This window comes from Plectropomus leopardus, chromosome 3 (genome assembly GCF_008729295.1).
Source record: "Plectropomus leopardus isolate mb chromosome 3, YSFRI_Pleo_2.0, whole genome shotgun sequence".
NCBI classification, from domain to species: Eukaryota; Metazoa; Chordata; class Actinopteri; order Perciformes; family Serranidae; genus Plectropomus; species Plectropomus leopardus.
Genome location: NC_056465.1, coordinates 14,920,398 through 14,939,423, shown reverse-complemented (window position 1 = coordinate 14,939,423; position 19,026 = coordinate 14,920,398). Strand labels below are relative to the sequence as shown.

Genomic DNA, 19,026 nt, shown 5'->3' with positions numbered 1-19,026 from the left:
GAAGTGACTCATTTCTCAAATGGTTATCTGAAACTGCTCCTTTAAAAAACAATCCACCGCAACCCTAAGCCTCTGCTGGCAGAAAGTGCATTTATACATCATTACAACGTCCTCAACAGGAACATTCTTACATCCAATCAAGAGTCAGCACAGGGCAAAGAGAGCACTTGGTCAAATGACTGAGTAGAATGCGTATTTTCAAGTTGACCTTAGGGGTGTGTAAACGTTGCTCTGTAGCTGTGCTCCAGGGAGCAGGAGTCCGGATATGAGTCTGACCCTGGATCATACATGAGGGGAAGTCAGTTATTACAGTGCAGACCGGTGCTTTATGAGTTTGGTTTAAAATCCAATATCAGATCTACATCCAAGGACAACTTTCAGTCTACTCTGGTCAGCTCAGCAGCTGCACAAGTGAACCGTCCACATAACACCTCTTTAACGTCAAAACCGAGTGGGCAAAATAAGACAGCTAGTGTAATGTGCCGTGAAAATGTTTTTACATGATATTTGACTTATGGGCAACACGAAATATTAATGTGAAATATAGGTTACTTTATTTCCCATATTCATAAAAGGTAGAATATGGTGTTGTTCTTCATTGGCCACAGTCATTTCCCGAGCTAGTCTGAACACTTTTTGTCCTGACCACCACTGCTGGAATGTTTGACCACTGCAAACAGCAGAGTGGTTAATGCAGCTTGCTGACCCAAGCGTGATCTTTCTAAAACAATCTTTGTGGGGTCACGGTTACAAGTGAAATGTCTGCACTGGTTAAGTTATGGTCATGCTTAATAAAAGAATAATGGAGATTGGAAAATCAGTTAAATAAATGGAGAATGTATAACAAAATCTTAAAACAGCTAACATCTCAGACAATTTTACAACTGAACTCAGTGTTGACCTTCTCCTATCCTCGGGAGTAAACTCTGCAGCACACGTTACAACACCACGGACATAATGATTCCTCTCATTGTGCAAGACTGGACTCAGTCATGCAGTGTAGCTCTGTGACACTGTCTGACTTAAAATACTGTGCAGAAACACTGCTGCTAACATTGCGTGACGTCTTGGCTGTACAGCCTTACAATTACTGTAATTACACTACAAACAGTCATTTTAACAAACACATGGTTTACAAAAAGATACAACCAGCAAGCACACATAAACTTCTTCAACAAGACAAACTAACAGCCATTTTTACTGTTGAATGCTCTTGTTGTCTATGGGGTTTTTTTCTAAATGATTTGTTGTTCTAAAAATGCAAGAAATATGAGAAAAATGTCTATCACAGTTTCTCAGGGTGAAGCTTCACGTGTCATCTTTTGTCTTTCCAGTAGCGAAAACCCAAAGATATAGCATTTACACATAACATAAAACTTTGAAAAGCAGAAAATCTTTACATTTGGGATGCCGGAAAATCAAAAATGTTTGGCATTCTTGTTTGATAAATGACTTAATAAATGGCTGGTTATTAAAACTGCTTAACTATGCCAACCAACTAATCATTTCAGCAATGATGGACGTAACAATCATCACAAAAAAATAATATGCACTTATTAGGGCTGCAACTAACAAAAAAATGACTTACGTGCTTTTCTGTCCCAATAATCAGTCAGTCTACTAATTGTTTTCAACTCTGCCTTAATTGTGCATAACATTTAAATGTTCAGAAACACTCTCTTTTGCCTTGCACTCTCCAAGCAGGATTACAGACTTACAGCATATTATTAATGGAAATTATGATATCACCTACCCTCATTTTCAGATGTTGGACATGCCACCTGTACAACCAGATCAAATGTTCTTTCTGGATTCTCCCTGCAAAGAACAAAACACTGTTTACTCAGGGGAGATAAGGGGGCAGCTGTTGTTATTACACACAATGGGCAACAAGTGTGTACTCAGCATTAGCACGCAGCAACTGTGTTGAATTCCATTACATGTGCATTAGTATATTAATACAGTGGACCTGCCCTACTTTAGTCACACAGTCAATATCTGGCCATGTCAATATCAGCATGTTAGCTAAAGCTGCTGGTGCTTTTATGTAAGAATGAGAAGTTTTCTTATCTCTGGCAACATTTTCTGGACAAACTCGGGTCACAGGACTCGGTGTTACACCGGTCGCTCGGTGTCGTGTCCACATGTAACCTATTTAACGCCGTCTGCTTGGCTAGCGGAGCTGCTAATTGGTGGTCAGCTAGTAGACGGAGCAACAGACTGACCCAAATGCTGTCGAGCCAGCTGGCCTGGCGGTTAAATCCACTGGTGGAGATGGCTCACATTACGGCCACACATTCCTTCGTGTGTATCACATTCAGCTCCGAGTTAACGTTACGTTGCCGGGGACCAGACGTTAGCCGTTAGCCCGACAGCTATCTAAATGAAGAAGCGACAGAGAGGGGGGGCAAAAAAAAAACAAAACAAAACACAAAACTCAGGGGTCTTACTTTATTCTGCTGTCCATGGTTTAGCTACAACATCGCGACAACTCCGTGCTGTCGGCGGCTCTGCTCGGAATATTTCCCCCTCGTCCTTCCTCAGTCTCAGACGTCACTTCTTTTGCCTTATCTGACACCGGTCGAAAGCTGCCACGACCGCATGCTGCTGGAGGTGGGATAGTGTGGTAGTTTGTGCCGTCCTCCTGCCGTTGGATGTAGCCTGAATCCCCTCAGTTCAGCACCGCGGCGTTTATTTCCCACAACAAACACCACTCCAGGAAGTGCTGTCAAAGATTTGGTGACGTCAGCGCGTCAGATGAGCACCTTGCTGCTGCTTCTGCCTGCAAGCATCCCTCTTCCTCTTAACATGAGTAATAAGCATGATACACACAGCAGACCTGAGCTGTGTGATTCATGATCCTGATGAAAAACGTATTTCCCTATGAGACTGCATTATTAGGTCAGTAACTGTGGCAATGGTAGCCTTCAGCAATGGCTCCCAAAGTGGGGTCCAGGGACCATCAGAGGTCCTTGAGAGGGCTTCCAAAATGAGCACTTTGAACCCCTATTAATATTTTTGGCCACTTGAGGATTGCCAAACAAACTGCTAACACATTATAACATTACATGTTATCATCAGTGTTGGGAAGGTAACTTTTGAAATGTAATAGGTTACAGATTACTAGTTACACTGTTAAAATTGTTATAAGTTACATAACTATTTTAATTACTTTAATATTTTAATTACTTACTAGTTGTCAGTCCCATGTCACCCCAGTTCTTGCCTCTCTTCATTGGCTTCCAGTTAGATACAGGTTTTGGTTTTTTTTTTTATTTTACTTATCACTTACAAGGCATTGCATGGCCTGGTCCCTATATAGCAGAGATGTGGAGCCCCCTGTTCTACTGGTCAGCCACTTTGATCATCAGATCAAGGCCTCCTATCTATTCCCTGTTCCTATTTTAAATATTTTAAATCCAGAGGTGACCAAGCTTGTTTTTTCCTCTCATGTGCTGACCCCTTTCTTCAAGAGCACTTGCATTTTTTCCTCAGTTATTAAAGACAGTCCTTAAGCACACCACTATCTCATTTTCACAAGCTGAATTATTTTAATATTGCATTGTGCAGTGTTATGTTGGTACCACATTTCAAAATAAAGGTGTGTTAAATCAAATGCCACAAACTGACACACAGACAACCTGGTAGTGGTACTTAAGCCCAGGAATCCTGTGTGTTTCTCAGCAAATAGTGAAGCTGAAACTTGTGGTCTGCTGTGAGCACTTGGAGGTGACAGACACAATGCAAAGAGGGACGTATTTGGATTTGAGGTTCAAAAGGAGCACCACAATAAATTTAGGTTCACAGGTTAAGCCAGAAATGACCGCAGCTTATCAAACATGGGTCACTTGCAGGTCTAGGGCCCCAGGCAGGAAATTTTGTGCATCAAACATTCACTTTTTTGTGAGTTATGGTGAATGTTTGTGCATCCGTTTGGGCCATTTCTGCATCAATTTATGGTGGAAATGACTTTCAGTTAATCAAATTAAAAGACTTTAGCTACTTTCATGTTTTTGTTGGGGGACACAATTCCATAAGTATCAAATATTGAGGGTGATGTGTCCCCTGAGTCCCCCCTGAAATCTACAACTGTGGTTGTTGGCTTGGTTTGTGTGGGAAATGTGACTGAGTCCTGCTTGCCCCTCCCTTGTTACAACCAACAAAGTGCCTTTGAGCAAGGCTTTCAAGTCCAAACTGCATCAGATGAGCTGCTCAGCAGCCTACAGATCAGAACGTGGTGGCCATAGAAGACTGGTGAAGACTGGCATGATTACTTTATCCTGCATAATTATAGCGTGTTGTGTGTAAATGCTACTTACAGTGTAAGATGACAGTAGTCCATGCATGAAATACATGCTGAAGTTACATTACATGACTCAGTTATGTGAGATTTTAGATAATGAAAAACTGTCTGTGTCATACATGCAAACCATGTAGAACCAGCCTATACTGTATATGACAGTTAAAGGCTACTTCAAGACTCCACATTAAACACAATGCTGATGATTAAGCTGAGTCACTGGCTTCTTAAAGCGGAAATCCACCCTAAGATGAAATAATTTATATAATTGGGGTCAGGGTTTAATTTGGAAATTTAAATAAGAAAACTCCTTGTTTCATGGGTCCACATCCTGATTCAAAACTGTAAACCTTCATTAAATTATTTAGGTGTAATATCTCAACCAAATATTAACCTTTATGAGCCCGCAGAGTCCCAAATTGGACCAGCTCCCTGAAGTGACAAGAATGATTAGTATCATGATGCGCTTGCTTGCTTTATTTATTTGTCTTCTTATAGACGTCAGCTTTACCAGCCAAAATCACTTAAATGCGATGCCATGTAAATTCTGTTTTAGGGTGGACTTGCCTTTTATTGTTTGCATGTTTAAGCAATATTTGTCCCATGGTAAATTGAAACCAATGGCTTAGATGTACTTCTCTCCCCTCTCCAGAGAGTCTGACTGGATCAGAGCCAGATTTCTTCAGGCTGACTGGAAGGTAATTAAGTGGCAGCAGACTGGGGCATGCTGTTTCAGGCGTCCGTATGAAATGATAATGGCAGGGCTGCTGCCTTAACATAAGAGAAAAAAGCAACAACAATATGACATACATACACAAAAAGAGACATAGAGCTCTTAAGAGTCCTGAGCACTGGCAACCAGTGAGGTTTCACATTTCAGAGAACAGTAAACAGTAAACAGTCCTGGATTAGGTTCATTTAAGGGAATCTAAAACTGTGAAAAAAATACAGTGTCACATTATTTTTTTTGAGGCCCTGAAAATGGATTTTATTCTGGCTTTAATTTGACCTAGCTGAGGTATACAGGATTTGTATTTCTACATTGAAATGTCACTCACAAGAAAAATATTTAATGAGGGTTCCCTCTGTTTTTGAATGAATAAAAATGCAGTCTGGCCTATATGTAGACATCAGTGGAGTTGATAAAAAGTCTTGCATTCTTCCCAGGTTATAGTATTTCTTTTTTTATATTTACAAAAATAAGCTTGTTTTATAGGCTCCATAGTACTGTTTGTGTGCACTATGTTTCTCATGGTAAGCATGCATATATTTTTAGTGATGTGTAATTTGACTGAGGGTAAATTGACCCCACAGTGTCAGTCAAAAGACACTTGTCAGGTTTCATTACCCAGAATTCAGTTGTAGACACGTCATCAGAGGTGGCTTACAGCAGTGGATAACCTTGAAAACACTCATTAATGTCCACTCATCAACCTTGCAGTGCTTTGTCCAAGTCACTTTATTACTTAGATATTATGGAGAGGTGTCTTTGTTTGCACTGCAGTGTCATTGTAGCCAAGGAGATCAAAGCTGGGCATGTACAGGAATACTGAGGTATCTGCTTTAGCTCATATCTAGCTGCATTTACAGTTATAGACTTATATGAATGTTAAAATGGCTTATGGCACAGTATCATGTAGGCTACATCATGACCAGAGGTGCATATAACGGTAAAATACAGTAGAGCAAGGTTGTGTAGAGGTAGAGCCCCAACGGTCTCCTGGGAGAGGGTCTTTGAAGTTGAGAGACCCAAAACCTCCAATGACCCCATGTCCTATCAGTGATGATGTGTCCAAGTCCAAGAGCATCAATACATGTATGTCAGTGCCGTTTATTTTATTTTATTTATCTATCTATCTATTTTTTTTAATTTATTTTATTTAATTTTGCTATGTATCCTTCAGTAAAGTGCACTTATCTGCAGGAGCCCTTGTAGCTGCAGTGAAACAGCGGAGGCGCTGTGTGAGCAAGTGGATATGTGTGACGAGTGGTCACATGTCACCTGTATGACGTAGAAAAGCAGGAAGTGCATTTCAGTGCAGGCGAGTGGAGGAGGGAAAAAGTAAACATGCAGCATCTGTGAAGTGAACGATAAGTTGTAACTGTTTTTAAACCAGAGATGGCCTGCCTTCACGGATATCTGTCCGCACACGTTTGCACGGCGAGTAGTTTAAAGTAGTTTAACTTTCACTCTGTTTCAGATAGTTTTACAGCAGCATGTTTCACCAAAACTACCCGGCTAAAGTATTTGTCAGCAGATTGATTCTCCTTCATGTCCAGTTTAATAAACGACATGTAACAATGTCAATAGCGAAGCTATCGGAAGAAAGCTCGCAGAGAGGCAGTTTACAGATCAATGCAGGCGGCAGAGGAGCAGACCTCAGTGAGGTGGTGACAGGCAGCAGGGGGAGTGAAAACAACCACACTGGAGGAAAGTTCACAGAGGAAGAGATGACCATCCATAGAGTCCACACAGAGGCATGTGAGGTAAGATGAATCACCTCAAATCCAATGATGTCATCTTGTTCAATGTTGATTACCGTATGATTAATTAGAGCCAGACATAACCGCATGTTTTTCTGCTGGTTATAGTTTTGTACTTGGTGGGCTTACATAACTGCAGTGGAGAAATTTAGATCATTTCCTTTAAAGAAGCACTACCGAATTATAAAAATGTACTCCAAGTTAGGGTTGCAATGCGATTTTTACGGTATGATTACCAGCTCAAAAAATATTGTGGTGTCATGATATGACGGTATCAAGAATTACATAACGCTTAATATTAGGGATACACGATAATATCGGCATGTCATCGGAATCGGCGGTTAAAATAAACTTTAAAATCAAATGTCGACGGCCTGAAATTTACATTTCTGCTGATATAACAGGCTGTCAAGATGAAGCTCAAATTATGCGACTTTAATTAGTGGAAATAGGTCAAATTTGCCCTGGTTTTGGTGATCAGCAGGGTTGTCTCAGTGAGTGTCTTGCAAGCCTGTTAAGTGGGACAGATTTTACAGTTTTGTTTGAAATTTGTTAGGTAAAAATGTTTAGCATGTAACCTGGGCTTTTTTAAAAAAGCATTATAGGCTACTGAGTCTGCCATTAGTTGGCCATTGCCATAAGAGTGATATGTTAATGCCACCACAGGTGAGACATGATGTTCACTGCAATTAGGTGGATAAAAATATGTGCATATATCGGTATCTGCAATTGGCCAAAATGTATCAGAAAATATTAAAGATCGTGCATCCCTAGTTATCAATATCAGCTTCAGTAACCCTGAAAAGAATAAAAAATAAGGGCATTCTGGTTGAACCAATGTTTTATTACTAACATTGAAACTTGAAACCATTTATTCAATGGAAGTAAACCGTTGTGTGAAATGTCTCCCTTTTTAAAGTGAATAATATAAAGGTGAGATTGTCCAGGCGATTTTCTACCTTATAACTGGCAATTTTTGTACCAAGTTGTGCCTTGAAACCAGAAGTTCTGTCTTGCAAAATATTACAAAACAAAATGTATTTAATGTTAAAAGTAAAGCTGGTCATGCAAAATGACCTCTTTCAGAGCACTAATTTTTTACTGTATGTAGTTGGTTATAATGCTGGATTAGTAGGAAGGAAGCGGCATTTTAATGTCGTGGCATGGGTATGTTGACCTAATATCTGGTTACTTACTGTTTGGTGCGATCTATTAAAATGTATCATATGATCTTTATATGTGTAAATCTAAACGTACAAACTAACTGAAGCTGTCAAAAATTTATATTAGTTAAAACAAATATGTCTTTCTGAAATGTCGTAGACTATAAGTACAGCATCAGATACGAATGGCATCTCTTAACTTTACTTTAGTACCTGAGTAAATGTAAGTGTTATTACTGTAGTGCTGCAGTTAAACTCTGCGGGTCTTTTAACAACAAAAGCTGAATCCATTTAGGGCTGCAGCGGTAAACTGTACAACTATATTCATGGTATGGAAATTGGTGGTTATCAGTCTGTGTGCTCATTGGTATTTTAACATCTCCTTTTCTCCTCAATTGCCTGTCAGACTTTTTACATGAACTTCCATTAAATAAATGGTAAATTACAATTATGAGGGTTTGATCAAATGAAAAATCTCTTTTTTTCATGCGTCATTATAACTTAAAATCATTATTATGATATTAATTGTGTAATTCTACATACCATGATACTGTGAAGTTTCTAAACTGTGATATTTTCTGGGGTGGTTATCATACAGTGAACATCTTATACTGTTACCATAATTTGCTAAAATTATTTAACAACATGTCGTTACAATATCAGTTGCATTGATTTTTAGAGTTAATACCTATACTCAATATTCTCTCTACCATGTTTATCAATTTGTCATGTTATTGTTTGATTTATGAGGCTCTTAGCACACACCAGGATGTCAGACATGAGGCAATTAAGTGTTGTTTTTTGTAAAAACCATTTCCATTTTCATTTTCAAAGAAAACAGATGTTATAATGTCTATGTTAATTCAACATTAGGCCAAATATCATCAGTACAAATACCAGCAAAACAGTAAGACCATTGTTTATTGACGTTGATATCAGTCGTAGAAAGCTAATATTCCAGCTGTGGTGCATCCCCAGAGCCCACCTGTCCTCTGCGCAGAGTTCTCAATGGGTAAAATTTTACGTTAATTTTAATTACTTAAAGTGATTATCATGGTCGTATCAGGTTTCATTCTTTCCATTCTTACCTCCCTAACTATAATGTTTATTATTTTCTCATTTAACAAGGAGATTGTGGGTAGATGCAACAAAATCAAATGGTATCTGAATAAGTTGAAGGAGATTCTGTTTTTTAAACACTTTTGTTACAATTTTACTGAGAAGCAAAGCTACCCAATGCTTTATACACATTACCTGTCATATAAGTAATGATGACCATTGTTTTTGTCAGATCCTTTATATTCGCCAAATCTTCCTTGCTCTTCCATCAAACGGAGCCAGTGAGCTCTGTGGTCATGACAGTAGTGAATAGGTGTCATCTTCATGCCTTGAGGCTTATCTGTTGTAAATATTGTGCTTCTGAGTGTGGGTGAAGTTGAGGCAAGTTGGCCGCGACCTGAGGAGAGTGGTAGGGCCTGGGTGGGAAAAGCACAATACAGAGGGGGCCCAGCTATGCCAGCTTCACTATGTGCCCCTGCAATGCCATGAGAAATGACAGGCCGTGTCACCGAAAGGCCTGGGGCTTTTTTCCCTTTGCGGCCTGTCAAAGCTCACCAACTAGTGGGCTCTCAGTTTGAAACAGACTGAGAGATGACATTTTCTAACTTCCTAAGGGATGACAGAGTAGTTCAGTGTTTTTCACGTACAGAAGGTGTTTGTGTGTCTGTACAAGATGAACGACTGGTCAGAATAAAAGAATAATTGTGTCAAAAAATATGTTTTGTTTTTTTTTAAGCATCCTTCAAATATGCTATATAAAATTTTATATAATAACTACAGTGCAACCAGTTGATTAATCATCGCAGATTGTCACTAAATTGCACGCAAAAGAACAGCACAAATTAATTAGTGACATCATAAGAGTTAGACTGTCTTACATCTGTTTGTATGCATAAAGGTCGTCCATTCCCTCGTCTCCTTGACCCAAAGCAATCTGTCTCTATGTATATGTTCACATTCAGTATTATGCTCACATGTGCCTTTGTTTTTGGGTGTGTATATGTACTGTATACAGTTATGTATGCGGGGGTCACACACCAGTATACGTGTTTGTATGTCTGACTAATTAAATAATAATATCTTCATTATGTTCAGGCAAAGAAGCAGATGTATGTCGACCCTTCCAGTGGGTACAAGGTGTTCACAGAGTATGCCCACCTTCAGAGAGGGAAATGCTGCGGCAGCGCATGCAGACATGTGAGCCCTTTGTTTTCTGTTTTAGCAGGCTGTGTGTTTTACATCTGGCCTTGGCTGTTTTTGTTTTCTCGTGTTGTCCCATCCTCCTCAGCTCTTTTCTCGTATGGACCGTGTTTTCCAATAATACTTTACCTTTACTTTACTTTACTTTACTTTACCTTGAATGTTAACTCTTTGTTAATGATCTCAACTGTTTTATGCCCAAAACATCACATAAAAACAATGTAATGTGCATGGCTTTTAAAAGCATCTTAACATCAGCTGTCCATGGTGCTGAAGAGGATGATCAAATAGCTCAACAGGACTAATTTGACTTGTTTTTTTTCCCCAAACAACAGAAATGTTTACAAATCAGTTCTCTCAGTATGACAGTGTACCGTAATATTCAGTCAATACTCTGAGCTCCTGGCTGCCTTCATTCAATATGACACATGTTATTTGTTGGAAGTATGTGTAAGTAAAGTAAGTAAACCCTAAAATGATTTGCCTGCTGCTGAGCAGGTGTTGCACTAATGCAGAAATTAAGAAATAGCTTCAAACTAGAAGCAATATTTCTTAAGGTTACCGAAGGAGATCAATATTATCTATCTACGCATGTGGTCATGTTATTGTCAAATAAACCTTCCTGTATTAAAATCGTGTCAATGAAATTGTAAAATCTAGCCTCGTATCACAGCAAACTGTTAAGTCGTTACACACCGTATGGATGTTTTTTTTTAAATTATTTTATTTTAACCTAGAAACATCTATATTATGTAACAACACCAGATGAATCAGTCAGTCATCATTGTGGAGTAGGCGGATTTCAAGTTCTGGATCAAGAAAAAAAAGAAGTTGATTTTAAAACAAAATCTCTGACTGAGAAACAAATGGTGCTACATCAAATAAAGAGTAACAGTACTGAAGCTAAAAAAAATCAAATAAAGTGTTCCTTTGGTCAGATGGTGGCTAAAAGTCATGTTAAAAGAAGTATAGGCAAAAGTCCAGCTTGTTTTCTTTAGTTCAGTTCGCTATCAATTTAAAAATACACATTTTTACTTTTACCTGTTGTGTTATTTATGAGTTGACATTGTTATGGTGTGAGTTACAGAGATCTGGAGCTAACAGTCGCAGAAATGTCTGCCTTCTCTCAAATGTTATGGAAGTAGATGGCACTCGACATGTGGTGCCCAAAGCTCCAAATAAATATGTTAATTAATTAATTAAAAAACTCAGCAGCAATGCCTCCTTACAGAATTCATGACCCGGTTACTCGAGATGATCTACAGACCTTTTTGTGAGCAGTTTCATGTAGGAACTATTTTCTTTCTACCAAACTACACCCACCAACCGAATCACCATAGAAGCATGCATCTACTGCTGGCTCACCTAGCACCACCTATCTAACGCTAACTAACGTTACAGCTCAGCTGAGGAGGACCCAAATTACATTTACATCTATAGCTGTCAGCATAAACCTCTCATTCATGTGTACATGCATACTTTCTCTGCCTGATACAGTTGTCAGATGTAGTTCAGTGAGAAAACAGTAACGGCTTATGATTTGTGCAGGAAGACGTTGCTGTTGAGTTTTTTTACATTCATTTTGTGGTGCTTTGAGCACCACAAGCCGCGAACCATCTAGTTTCATTGTATTAGTGACACACAACAGTCCGACAGTAAATATCTCCAACACTCAGCAACTCTAACTAAAACGATTTTAGACTGATAAATAGCAGTGCAGGTCAGAGGGAAAATCTGTATTTTTGATTTTGGGGTGAACTGTCCCTTTGAAGGTCACACCAACAAATTCTATTTAGCTCAGATTAAAGGAGCACGATAATAAAGTCTGGTAGATGACTGTACATCATTGCGGCCTCAGTGATGACACTCTTACATGATTTAGAGAGAGAGGAGGAAGATGGTGACAGATCAGCTGATGTGAACCAGACAAGGGCTGTGCAACATGTGGCCAGAACATTTGTTTTTTCTCCTGTGGTTTCACTTTTGCAGATATAACCAGTTTAAGCCATGAAGAACTAAAATCTGGCACACTCTATTTTTATTTAATAAGAATACAATTTAAAAAAACACCATGAGCAAATGCACAAACAACAACAAAAAACAAGAAGTGTATAAGCAGTTAAAAGCAACAAACAAACAAAACAGCAAGACAAATCAAAGCTGTTAGAGCAATAACCATTCACTACAATATTCCAATAGATTAATGACCGGTTGCTAGATTTTATGAAATAACTAAAATCTGAATTTGTTTCATATTAAGTGGGCCTATTTTATAGGCATCAATTATGTTGAGACGAGGAGTCAATGGATTACTGGCCTGGCTGGTTATCAGGCGTATTTGGCATTTTGCAGATTATCTGTCTCAGCGTTTTACTTTAATGATCGACAACAAATTTAATTAATGAAAAAGTATGCGTATTACACTCAACTAACACCAGGGAAGGCAGTCTGCAATACGTGCAAAGAAAGTGTCAGCATAGAAGGAACTTTTACTTTGTGAAATCTTAGGGATTTTTTAAAATTTAAATTCTCACTGAACTTTATAAAAACAAAGTTGCTGCATATGATGTTGAAAGTTTTGGTTCTGATTAGACATTTGCAAAAGCCTTTTAAACAAAGTGTTGGAGTTTGTTACATTCCAAATTTTGATTTCAACAAATATTTTCATTTGTATTATATATGCATATTGGTTCCAAATGTGGGTTATCTGTGTCATTAAGTACCAGTAATCGGTATCTTCGCTGAAAAATCAATACTGGTTGAGCCCCAGTTGAGACCATCCACATTAATTCACAGAGAGAATTTCTGGTTGAAAGTTCCTGGTTATGATATTAGCTTAAAGATCAATGGAACAAAAAAAACAGCACATGGTTCACAGTTAGTCCTTCAGGTGTTTGGACTTTTTAAGATGCTTTTAACCTTTTATAAGTTGACAGGAATTGATCTTTAGTTTTTACATCTTTATCACAACCGTTTCTGTAAACACCTTGTGAGTGGAGGTGGATATAGACATACAGATGTTGGATGGGTCTACTCACTTTACTTCTGTTGTCATGGTGACACTTGGTCCGTCTAGTCCACATCCTGTCCCATCCCTCCCTGTCCTATACCATCCTTTCTTATACAGTCTTTTTTCTTTGTTGCTGTGCTTAATCCCCTCTCATTCTGTCCTCTCTTGCTCTGTGAGCTTCAGCTCTGATTTGATTCTGCCTCATCCTGTTCTCCTTTTGTTTTGAGCGTTTGGCTGTACGCGTCTTGTTCTCTGTGTGACTGAAGTTCTGCTCCGCATCTAACACCATTTCATTATTTCATTTTCTCCTCTAGTGTCCATATGGCCAAGTCAACGTGAAGGACCCCGCAATGAAGAAACAGTTTAACTCTCTATTTTATGTATAGGCCCGACGTGACGGAGGTAAAACGCCTGCTCAGAATGGAACCCAGAGCACGTTGCTTGTCTTCTGCCTGTCGTTATTTGGACTGCTTGAGAGTCATTTTTAGCAGTGTACCAAGTGATGAAATATGGGTAGTGTCTGTGCAATATCTACCTCCTGTGAATCACAACTATTCTCAGGATTATTTTTATTCTCGCAGGACAGGGGAGGAGGAGAAAGGATTTGTTCACTAGAACCTCATGTAAAATAGTCTTTTATCACATTTTTGTTTTGCTGGTATTTTTCAGATATTTTCTCTCGAATGTCCAACGAAATGCCTTGAGCTTCATTTTTCGTCTCTCTTTAAGAGTATTTAATATTTTGTGGTGTTCGGCTCCTCTGATGCATTTACAAGGGTTGTGGGAGTATGGAGATGAAAACCGAAAGAGCATTTTAGATCTTCGCCCTCCAGATAAAGGGCATATAAGCGAATGGAGCTGTAGCAAGTCAGATGGAGTCTGGTGCTCTTTTGCTTTGCATCTCTTGTTATTTTTCCTCCCAAATGTACGACTGCATGAATATTAGCATCATTTACACTCCACAAGTGCTCAACTGAACTGTCTACCTTTGACTGAAACGCTGTGTTGTTAAAAATAGGCAGGGGCCAAGGGTCAGCCCTCACACTTGGCTGCTCTGCTTTTACACCACTTGATGGAATCAGGCTGTTAACAAACATGCCATGGACATCAACAGCAGCCCTCCCCACCGGACTCGCAGCTCAGCCTCCTGGCAACACTTGGCTACAGCACAGCTCCCTGCGGCTGCTCTCCTGAGCTGCAGCCTAATGAACTCCTGGGCCCTCTCATCCCAGCACTGCAACAGATCAGCTCATGTTCACGAGCACGCTCAGACGCACACATGCATAGGCAGGCTTACTCCATCACAACACCCTGTGGCTCCTAATAGGCCAATATAGAATAAAGGTTGCGCTAAACTCCGCACTCTGTAGCCCACAGTAATAGCACAAGGTGAGGTCAAGCGCTCATGCAGCACTACCTGTGCGTGCAAGAGATGTTGAGGAAAGATGTGCCACTTGATTTGTGAGTGCATGTGGGTAGGCAGCGCGATGCCTCCGGGCGCTGGCTCTGAACCTGCCACACACACTCGCCTGTCTCCGCCTGATTGGGCAAACAGCGTCAGGATGAGAGGATGTGTCTGCCGTGGAAATTCTGTCGCAGCCGCCTACTGACGCGGCCACAATTTCCCCTCGGCAGGTGGGTCCCAAAGGCAAGTGCTTAGTGATCGGAGGCAAAGCCCTGTGAGCGGCTACAAGGAGATTCATGATCCCAACAGTGCTGGGGAGGACAGGTTCTTGGGGACGCGTCGTCAGGCGGGATGAGAGGCGAATTTATTTGGTGTTATTCTAAAGCGAGGCAGCGGAGCGTGCGGCAGCAACATTTCTACAGCGGGACGGTGAAGGTGTCACACTCATCAAGTACCTGGGCCCGCTTGCCTGCCGCGGCTCTGCGGGTTTTGCCTAGGGGACTCGTCTGTCACATTAAAGTAGATGCATTGCCATTCAGGGCCTCGGCGGTCCCGCAGCCTGACCATGAAATAGGCCAACTTTCATGTCTGCCTCATCCCTCCACGTCTTCCCAATCCAGTGATGGCACAGTTTGAAATGTTTTCTCTTTTTTTATATCATGCTCTAGCATAGCAGTTGGTGACTGAGACACAAACAGCACAGCAATCCCTTCGACAGATTTATGGAGAAATTTTACTTGAAAATCCACCCTGCCTTTTACCAGCATGGTCACTCATCATTAAATTATATTTAGCTCTGTTTTTGGGACTGTTCGTCATTTATTAGAGGGGGAGGGTGCAAAATGGGGGTGGCATTTTTTCAAGCACTGGAGAGGGAGTTAGATTTTTTTGATTTGGTGTAGGGGAGGGGCATTTGACTTTAAATGGTGGTGTGTGTTTTTGTTTGTTTTTTTTTCACCCCAGATCCCCCAAACCTGCAAGTGAGGTTTTAAAGGCATATTTTTTTCCCCCCAAAAAAAATCGAAATTACACAATTTTTCATAGCCAGAAACTGTAAAACATGGTTGATTATGGTGGCGAAAGGGTCATGCATTCACCCCAGAGACTAAAGGAAAAATAATTGTAGGCCCTAGTTCTGCATAGGATCATTATATTAAAAAAAAAGAATTGCACTCTAGCCAATCCAAACTCTGATAAATAAAGTACAGTCCCTTACATTTTCTTAATGTGTGTCCTTTTAAATGCATTGTTGAATGTGTCATGTTCGTCTATAATGGGAGCGCGTTTAACTAAAAGTATGATCTTCCATCTTTGCCTGTTTAGTTGCAGTTTAATTGTTAACAATATAGTTTTTAGTTAGCATAGCTTATTTTATTTGACTAAACAATAACATCAATGCCATTACTCACAAAATGCCTTGTTAATTTGCCTTATTCCTGGATTAATTTAGTTGGTTTTGGATGTATAAGGCAATGCCAGAAGAATGATGAAAACTGGAGACATTTTTTAAAGTTTTATTTCTCAATATAAGCCAATATATACACATACAATGGTATTCCCTCTGTGCAGATGTGTTCCAAAGTTACAACAGCCAACCTGACATGTGAGGTGTTTATTTCAGGCAGTTTGAACTGAACATCTCTGACCTTCAGTGGAGCATATGCTGTGCTGGAGCAGAGTGGCAGCTATATACCGTGTGCCTTTCTACAGGACGATGGCACTCGCCGCAGAGAAAAAGAGAGCTGTCCAGTTTGGAACTGTGACCAGACAGGCTCTAGTCACAACCAGTTGACAGGCCAAAGCAGCCCCCCCCCCCCCCCCCCCCCCCCCCCACAAGTTTTTTTTTTTTCCGCCTCCAACCCCCCTCTCCATCTCAAACAGGCACAGCAGCCCTGCGGCCAATGGCCTCAACCACAGTCAGTTACAGTGTCTCCATCACTTTTGGCCAGACCAGCCAGGAACTGACACGGGGGTTGGCGGCGGAAAAAAAAAACTTGAGTGTCAGCCGTATGATGGCTGAAAGGAACATCAGTCTCAGCAATTGGCCAGGCACTGCTTTGTACTTTTGTGTGTGTGCACGCACGTGCATGGGGGCCGCACATGTGCGTCTTGATATTCAAGCAGCATTTGAGCAGCCCCTACATCAACGTCTGGTCCTTCTACACAGACAATGTCAGCTCGCCTCGGGGCAGCAGCCTCCACAGTGGTCATATGGACAACCAGATCCCTGTGGTAGAATTAGTGATAAAAAACACACATGGCCACTGAGTGACAGTCAGCGCACCAGATTCCTTTGGACAGACAGGGCTGCAAATAGCACAGAGGAGCAGTTTCTCCCTCAGACCGCAACTGGTGGTCAGGCTCATGCCAGGCCAAGTTGTGGCCGCCAGATGAGACCAGATAAAAGGAGAGTCAGAGGCAGTAACAGGCACCTAAGTGCCTAAGGAGCACTTTGGCCTGTTTATTTCCCTCCTGGTCTTACATCAGTGCGGTTATATCTCTGATTTCTTTTCTACACTGACAAGACAAGTGATGTAATTACCACTTTTTTTGGCTTTTACACTATTTAACCTCTAACTTAAGCTCCTCTCTGTCTGTCTTCAATGAGTGGTTGAAGCAGGAAGACAGAGCATTTTACAATACAACAACATATACAAGCATCATCATCATCAGCTTTGCGCCGTAAGGTTGTATAGCGATAAAGAACATCCGTCTATTATGTTTCCATGTCCTTTCTAGTGTGGCCAGATATGGACTAATACGCGCACCATTCCCCAGGAGGATACTCTGTCCCCAGAGGAGGTGGAGGGAGATGGAGGGGTGGAGGTGGCGGTGTGCTGTTTGAGCTGTTCTGGAGGCAGGGAGGGGAGGCAGGCAGCAGTTGGTGTGCAGAGAGCAGAGGCTCAGGCTGGCTAGTTAAGAGCTTCTCTCTCCTATCCTCCATCTGCCAGGGACCGGGGTTGTGATTTGAGCTCCAGCAGAGCAGAGCAGGGAGGAGATCGAAGGAGGGGTGGAGGGAGGTAGGGGGTGGTGGTGAGAGGTAGTGAGGGGGTGAGGGGAGGGGGAGCGTTGGTTGGTTGGAAGAGACAGAAAAGAGAAAGTGGAAGAAGCGGGGAGTTGGAGGAGGAGAGGGGAAAAAATGAGGGAGAAAGACCTGGAGAGAGAAAATAAGGATGGAAATGAAAAACAGGACGCGTTGGGGATTTAGACGCCTCAAAAATCTATTTATAGGCTTATTCTTGTCAATCATTATTATTCTAAATCACTGTTAGACATTTTAATTTGAGGTATCGACCATAAAAAAACACTTCTTTGGTCATATATCACCCAAACTTGTGCATTTTGATATTTCCTCTACTCCAATAATTATGAAGCCATGTCCACTGTGTGTTTGTAAATATTTCCAGGATGTCTCACACCATACTCTCACCCACCCACCCTGACTCATGTGACTGGGATACATGTGACTTGGATACAGCTTTACAGTGCTTCACTCCTCCCTCTGTTCCTCCTCCTCAACACCCCCCCTTCCCTTCCCTTCCCACTCCTCCTCTCCTTCACTCTGTCAGTGTTTAGCCTGTGGTTCCCTGCACCACAGTGGATCCTGGGAGAGCCTTCCCCACCTCCTCCTTGCTCGCCTCCTCCTTTGCCTCCTCTGCTCCTTGCTTTGGGAGTGACTGAGAGCTCCCTCTGCAAGACTGAGTGTCACTTGAGGTGACCCAGAAATGATGACTCCAGATAAACCCTGGATGTGTGGTAATCTAACCACCATGCCCAAGGAGCCAGGCAGGCAGGCAGGCAGGCATCCCGGGTTGATGCTGTTTCTGTGGTCTCACTGTTGAACCAAAGCACGCTGCAGAGCCTGTCTGGGTATCATGCTCGGAGGACGCTGTGTGCACGGTATGTGTTGTGGTGCAAAGTGAAATGGATCTCAGTGCCGTTGCATTATTGATGAGATACATTGTGATGTCAGCCCAGGCGGAAGGAGCAGAGCAAAATGACTGTTAGCAGTGTGGCACAGTGTCATTTATGCAAGCAGCACAGAGGTGTAATTAATTGTCACCCTTTGCTCTGGAGCATTCACAAAATACAAACCCCTCTATTCACTTGTTGTCAATTGAAATCAGTCCATCTACACCACAGTGTGTTCTCTAAGTGGCCAGTGTTAGCACGTTTAGGACATCCTGTCTGCTGGATGAGCTATCTCTGTCATACTAAGACTAAATATGAAATTCATTCGGAGGCAGGGTACACTTTAAACTGTTTTGCATTTTGGTATCAGTGTTGTTATTATTTAATGGCTTGTTGTCACATTGTTTAAGCCTATCAGGTGAATAATAATCCAGTGAATGAAATTACACCAATACAATGACAAAAGCAGCATTATATAATAAGAATATTGAAT

At 41.1% G+C, this 19,026-nt stretch overlaps 2 protein-coding genes across 3 annotated transcripts in view; one reads left to right on the top strand and one right to left on the bottom strand.

Annotated features, from left to right (window-relative positions):
• The window catches only part of dennd1b (DENN/MADD domain containing 1B), a 120,562-nt gene extending 117,835 nt beyond the window's left edge, over positions 1 to 2,727 (bottom strand). For both annotated transcript variants that reach the window (XM_042515126.1, XM_042515132.1), the window contains exons 1-2: positions 2,451 to 2,727; positions 1,754 to 1,818 (exon numbers count right to left, since the gene is read on the bottom strand). In XM_042515126.1, coding sequence (XP_042371060.1) covers positions 1,754 to 1,818; positions 2,451 to 2,467 — 82 coding nt within the window. In that variant the 5' untranslated portion in view covers positions 2,468 to 2,727. The remainder of the gene's footprint in view (positions 1 to 1,753; positions 1,819 to 2,450) is intronic.
• Positions 2,728 to 6,336: 3,609 nt separating this feature from the next.
• Positions 6,337 to 13,860, top strand: c3h1orf53 (chromosome 3 C1orf53 homolog). The gene is made up of 3 exons (XM_042481861.1): positions 6,337 to 6,787; positions 10,102 to 10,203; positions 13,531 to 13,860. Exons 1-3 carry the CDS (start codon positions 6,518 to 6,520, stop codon positions 13,600 to 13,602), a joined length of 444 nt encoding a protein of 147 aa, XP_042337795.1. The 5' UTR covers positions 6,337 to 6,517; the 3' UTR covers positions 13,603 to 13,860.
• Positions 13,861 to 19,026: the final 5,166 nt, after the last annotated feature.

Coding starts and splice junctions, on each gene's coding strand:
- c3h1orf53 (XM_042481861.1), top strand. CDS start 6,518: ATGTTTCACCAAAACTACCCGGCTAAAGTATTTGTCAGCAGATTGATT. Junction 6,788..10,101: donor TCCACACAGAGGCATGTGAG/GTAAGATGAATC, acceptor CATTATGTTCAG/GCAAAGAAGCAGATGTATGT. Junction 10,204..13,530: donor GCGGCAGCGCATGCAGACAT/GTGAGCCCTTTG, acceptor TTTCTCCTCTAG/TGTCCATATGGCCAAGTCAA.